This window comes from Xyrauchen texanus, chromosome 12, assembly GCF_025860055.1.
Source record: "Xyrauchen texanus isolate HMW12.3.18 chromosome 12, RBS_HiC_50CHRs, whole genome shotgun sequence".
NCBI classification, from domain to species: Eukaryota; Metazoa; Chordata; class Actinopteri; order Cypriniformes; family Catostomidae; genus Xyrauchen; species Xyrauchen texanus.
The window spans coordinates 26,122,078-26,127,154 of record NC_068287.1 but is presented as its reverse complement, the minus strand read 5'-3'; the positions used below and the strand labels follow the sequence as shown (position 1 = coordinate 26,127,154).

At 36.1% G+C, this 5,077-nt stretch overlaps 1 protein-coding gene across 1 annotated transcript; it reads left to right on the top strand.

Moving 5' to 3' along the window:
* The first annotated feature begins 332 nt into the window (after positions 1-332).
* On the top strand, positions 333-4,131 carry LOC127652959 (peptide YY-A). Its single transcript, XM_052139418.1, has 4 exons — positions 333-454; positions 1,467-1,654; positions 3,108-3,188; positions 3,822-4,131. The coding sequence occupies exons 2-4, from the start codon at positions 1,467-1,469 to the stop codon at positions 3,844-3,846; spliced, it is 294 nt and encodes a 97-aa protein (XP_051995378.1). The 5' UTR covers positions 333-454; the 3' UTR covers positions 3,847-4,131.
* The last annotated feature ends 946 nt before the right edge of the window (positions 4,132-5,077 follow it).

Below are 5,077 nucleotides of genomic sequence, written 5' to 3'. Positions count from 1 at the left end.
GAAAAGTTCATACTTAATAAAAAAAGTTTCAGGAAAAAATACATATGCCTTCCGAGCTTTGATTAAAGTGATTAAAATGGGGGAAAGGGTTGTATTAATTTTAATCATGTCTCAGTTGCATAATTTCATTAATCTATTATGTTTGCTGCATGACCAAGAATCATAAAAGAAATTCGTCACGTGAGTTGTAGGTCTATTACTCATGTGTTTATCAGTGACGTTGGCGTTGTTGGGGGCAGAACCCATGTCATTCCCACCGCCCGTCTCCTTTTTACACAAGGCACAGCAGCGTATATAAAGCACTTGGGTAGCGGGTATTGGACAGATCCGCAAGTGGACAACTTATTTCTGAAAAACCTCGCAAAAGAAGAAGGCGAAGATTGCTTGAAAAGCACACTGGAGCAAGAAACTTCAAGTTTGCAATCCAGAGAAAACAGCTCTTTAGGTGTTGAAAGTAAGTTTGTCTCCTTCACACATAACACGTTTTTGTGTCCGCTCGCGCTCTCTTTCCATTGTTTTCCAACGTACATATTGTTCGGTTTTTTCAGTGTCTCGCACAGGAGCGCAGCGTTTTTAGGCGCCTTGTCAGGTAAAAAAAAGTGCGTCTCGAGACAAAACTTTGTCTGAACTCTGTCTGTGGAGTTTGTAAACAAAACTTTGCGTTTTATTTTGAGAAGGTTCGCAAATAGCCTACATTTGAATTCGGACACCAGATGTGGCTATTATTAGTGCCAGGAAACATTTACCAGTAGGAAATCGTTTTCCTTTATGTGAAATATTTATCCCATATTTGTTATTATGCAGGATACCAAGATGTTTAGAGCACGTGAACTTTAATGTCATTTGTGTTGGCGCGAGCGCGTTCAGGACCATGGACAGCTTTTCCAAGTTTTCAACAACTGGTCCAAGTTCATACTTCACTGGAAAAGTGACTGATTGTCCAGAATAATAGGAACAATATGAAACTATAGACACATAGAAGTTTAATTTGATCGCGTGCTTTAAAACAGACGGTATCCGTCATACAGCTGTTCGTTGCTATGCTGCTCAAATTGCATTGCTTTTATTTGTTTTATTAACTTTAGTCTTTTGGTCCATCTGAATAATAGTTCCGTCAAAAAAAATCGAAATCCAAAAATAAATGATTTAAAATTAGTTTGTGAGTAGCCTATTAGCCTAATTTTAAGCCGTCGAATGATTAGTTGATTGCTCTGAAACATGCACCGTGAAACATGCACATTTTAAAACTGTGGTTTGCACAACTACTAGCCTATATAGGTAGACGGTACAATTCTTCATGTCAAAAATATGCTTTTCCACCTGTTGTTGCTCGCGCTCTCTTTTCCTTTTACTCTCTTCATCTCCTCAGAGACGACTTATAGCTAAAACTCTTGTTTCATTTAACCGTTATAAGTGTACATGTGTTTTACCTTGTGCAAGGGGCAAACGAGATTTGTATTTTTCAGATGGCCGTCATGCTGAAGCCCTGGACCGTCATCGCTACTCTCCTCTTGTGCGTGCTCCTGTGTCTCGGGACCTTTGTGGAAGCCTATCCGCCTAAACCAGAGAATCCTGGTGATGATGCTCCTCCGGAGGAGCTTGCCAAATATTACACCGCGCTGAGACATTACATCAACCTTATCACGAGACAAAGGTGAGCAAGATACTCTGTGTTATAGAATAATGTACACGCATATACTGAACCTTTCCTGTAACTATACATATTTGCTTTAAACGTTTTTATTGCCCAACCTTTAAACATCTAGTGACCATGATAAAGATCATTTCCCGTTGGTATAGGCTACTATTGGTCCCTCAAATATCATAATGTATCTGGGAAAATGACATGTTCCTCTGCTAGGATTCCAAAATGTCATTATGGTCCAGCCAAAGACTCTCCATAAAACACACTTAAGTGATAAAACCTAAAGAGATACACATTTGAGAAGCCTATGAAATTCAATAGGCTACTCAGCTATCATAGATGAATGTTTTTCTCTGCTCTGCCCTATTGGACTAAGTTAATTTACATATTTATAGTCTTCTAACAGGTCTTTGACATTTAAGACATAGACAGTGAGTGGCACATTCCAATACAATTTTACTGTACATTTTCCACCCTCACCGTATATCTCAATTCTAGGTTGGTACCTTTTAAATGTCTGCATTGGCATTTCTAGAGAGAACCTTCATTTCAGCTCTTTGACACCATTACTCCACAAAAGAAACAGGCAACGGATGTAACAGATCAAAATGAAAACAGTGATGGGTTTCAGATGATATATTATGAATATCTGAGATAGACATACAGACTTGACAGGTCAAGCAGAATCATGACAGCATTTAATAAAAAGCGGCCTCTGCATAAAGTGTCTGTGACGAGGAGCAGGTGAGATTCTGTAGAAGTCATGTATCAGAAATAACATTCACATTAGGTTTGTCTCAGACTCACTGATGTTACTCGTAGGCCTCTATCGAGGATGAATTTAAGCATGAAATTACTTTGTTTATTTGAGTGCTGCACTGCCTCCCTTTAGGTTTTAGTTTTTTTAGCTTATTCATCTCAAAGATTCTGCTCTGAAAGAAAGCAATTAGTAAACATAGGAACATGAAGGAACACATCTAAAACTTCTCACTATTTCCACCAAGTCTTCTCGAGAGAAGTCGTTTTTTTTTTAAGATATTAGAGAGATGTTAGAGAAATCATTCTCTAATATTCGTCCCCTTCCCAGTCCGATGAAGAGACAAATGCTTGCCATGCCCCCAATTAAAATAATCCTAATTTCCCCCCTCTGTAAGAGTCTGCTGGGTCATGTCATTCTAGCACATTCAGCTGACAAGCAGTCTAAAATCATTCCTAAATTAGATTTATGTAGAGATATGGGGGTGAAAAGACTTTTTATCAGTGATTGGCGACTGACAGATAAAGTGGGCTGAATGGTTCTTCTTCATACTTTATCTTTCTACCTCTCCACTTTTGCACATCACAGACAGCTCACTGTGTGAGCAATTTGAGATCATTATTTCACTAGTGAAAATGTTCTCAGGTAAGCTACATGGTTGTAATGAGGTAATGAGAGAATAAATTGTCATTTTCATCCACTTAGGTATGGAAAAAGGTCCACCTCTGAAGATGTGATGGCAGAGTTGCTGTACGGGGATGACACAGACCACAAACAGAGATCAAGGTGAGACTTTGCATTCAAACCCTTTTTTACTTTTGCAATGAGAGTTTTTGAGAGATTGCATTTATTAAATTTAATGTGAATTGCTAACAGATAAGTCAGTCTACTTTTGAACAAATGTAAGAGTTATGATTATGCTACCCAAAATGCGGTGTAAGTTTCTCAAATCCTTGAGGACGTGTGGTGTGTTGAGGAATCAGGAGACAGATGGGATCCCTGGCTTTCTCTCTGTCCGTCAAAAAGGGAGTGGGCAAGGGAACATGACGCACACAGAATATCTGAGAGACCTTGACATTTAACAACCCTAATTAGGCCTCAGAAAAGAAGAAATCACACTGTGCTTAAGCTTACTAATTGAAAACGGGAAAAACTCATTTATTCTGACACCAAAATCATTACAGAAAGGAAAATGGTAAAAAACTTATAGAAAACAAAGTGTTTATTTATATGGTGGAATTTGTATTAAATCTCAATGCTAATGAGAAGATTGAATGATTTTGATTAAAGGGTGACCCAATATCAGCTATTTCTCTGATTATTCTTTTTTTATCAGTCTTAACATATTGAACAAGGATTATGTAGTGAACTACATAATGAGTTTTCAGTTAATACAACATCTATATCCCTCTCTTTCAGATATGATGACTCTTTTATGTGGTGAAGTTCAGTGACCCCCAGTGTGTTAACTGTCCTGAGCTAAGCCCTCCTGTGCCTCCCACAGAAAAACTCCAGACAACCATATGAGAGCCAGTCACCATCTAAGAACCTAATTCACCTCTTTATAAAGGCCTTCTTTTTCTTTCATGCTCACAGAACAAATATAATTTTAATTTGTACATAAATATTATAATAGAAGCTATTGATGGGAATGTACATGTGTATACTTTATTGTGTCATACAGACATTATTCTTTTTTGTTTGTACCGTGTACTTTTTTCTATGTCATTAAACATTTATTGGATGAACTTTATTGTCGATTTATTTTGTTTTGGTGGTCTTTGAACAGGCATGTATAGGGCTCTTTTTTACACTAAGTTTTTAAATCACTCATATGTGGTTAAAAAACTAAATAACTACTTTTATCTGGTCAAATTTGGAGTAGGCCTAAGCCTACATATATATATATATATATATATATATATATATATATATATATATATATATATATATATATATATATATATATATATATATATATATATATATATTATTATTATTATTATTATTATTATTATTATTATTATATATATTTTTTAACAACGCACTAATCTAAATATGTGCGTTACAGTATATTAATACAAATTCCAAAAGTTTCCTTCTCTTCGTATTCACTATGTCAGATTATTTCCAAATGACCAGCAGATGTCACCCCTGTAATGTTAAATAAGATTCCGTTTGATCCCACATAAATTAATCGTCTAACTTCAACGTAAATTACTTTAATGTTCTAGTGTAATTTTAGTTAGATTTCAGATCTGACGGTTCCAACAGGTGAAAGAAAGAAAGAAAGAAAGAAAGAAAGAAAGAAAGAAAGAAAGAAAGAAAGAAAGAAAGAAAGAAAGAAAGAAAGAAAGAAAGAAAAAAACTGTTTAAGCCATTTTTAACCACATAATTAGCCTCTATGTGTCAGTTAAATTCAAACCAGGGCTTGTCTGAAGGCGTTGGGTCACTATTTGACAAATTTTGTTTCGCTTTAAGTTTGTGGGGTCCTTACGAATATAAAAACATTTTGAAAATTTGTCTTTGAACACTTTATAAAAAGAAAACGTCCGTCGAGTCTCTATTGAACCCCTAACCTAGCTGATTGGCGCTGTTACATAAATTAACGTAGACTGTTTAAAGCTGGGGCTGTCGAGAACATTCCATAGCCGAACAACAGACTGGTGGGTCCC

Bases quoted from the DNA above. Each gene is read 5' to 3' on its own strand.
- LOC127652959 (XM_052139418.1), top strand. From the start codon at position 1,467: ATGGCCGTCATGCTGAAGCCCTGGACCGTCATCGCTACTCTCCTCTTG. The intron at 1,655-3,107 runs GTGAGCAAGATA...TCATCCACTTAG, and splicing joins AACCTTATCACGAGACAAAG to GTATGGAAAAAGGTCCACCT. The intron at 3,189-3,821 runs GTGAGACTTTGC...CCTCTCTTTCAG, and splicing joins GACCACAAACAGAGATCAAG to ATATGATGACTCTTTTATGT.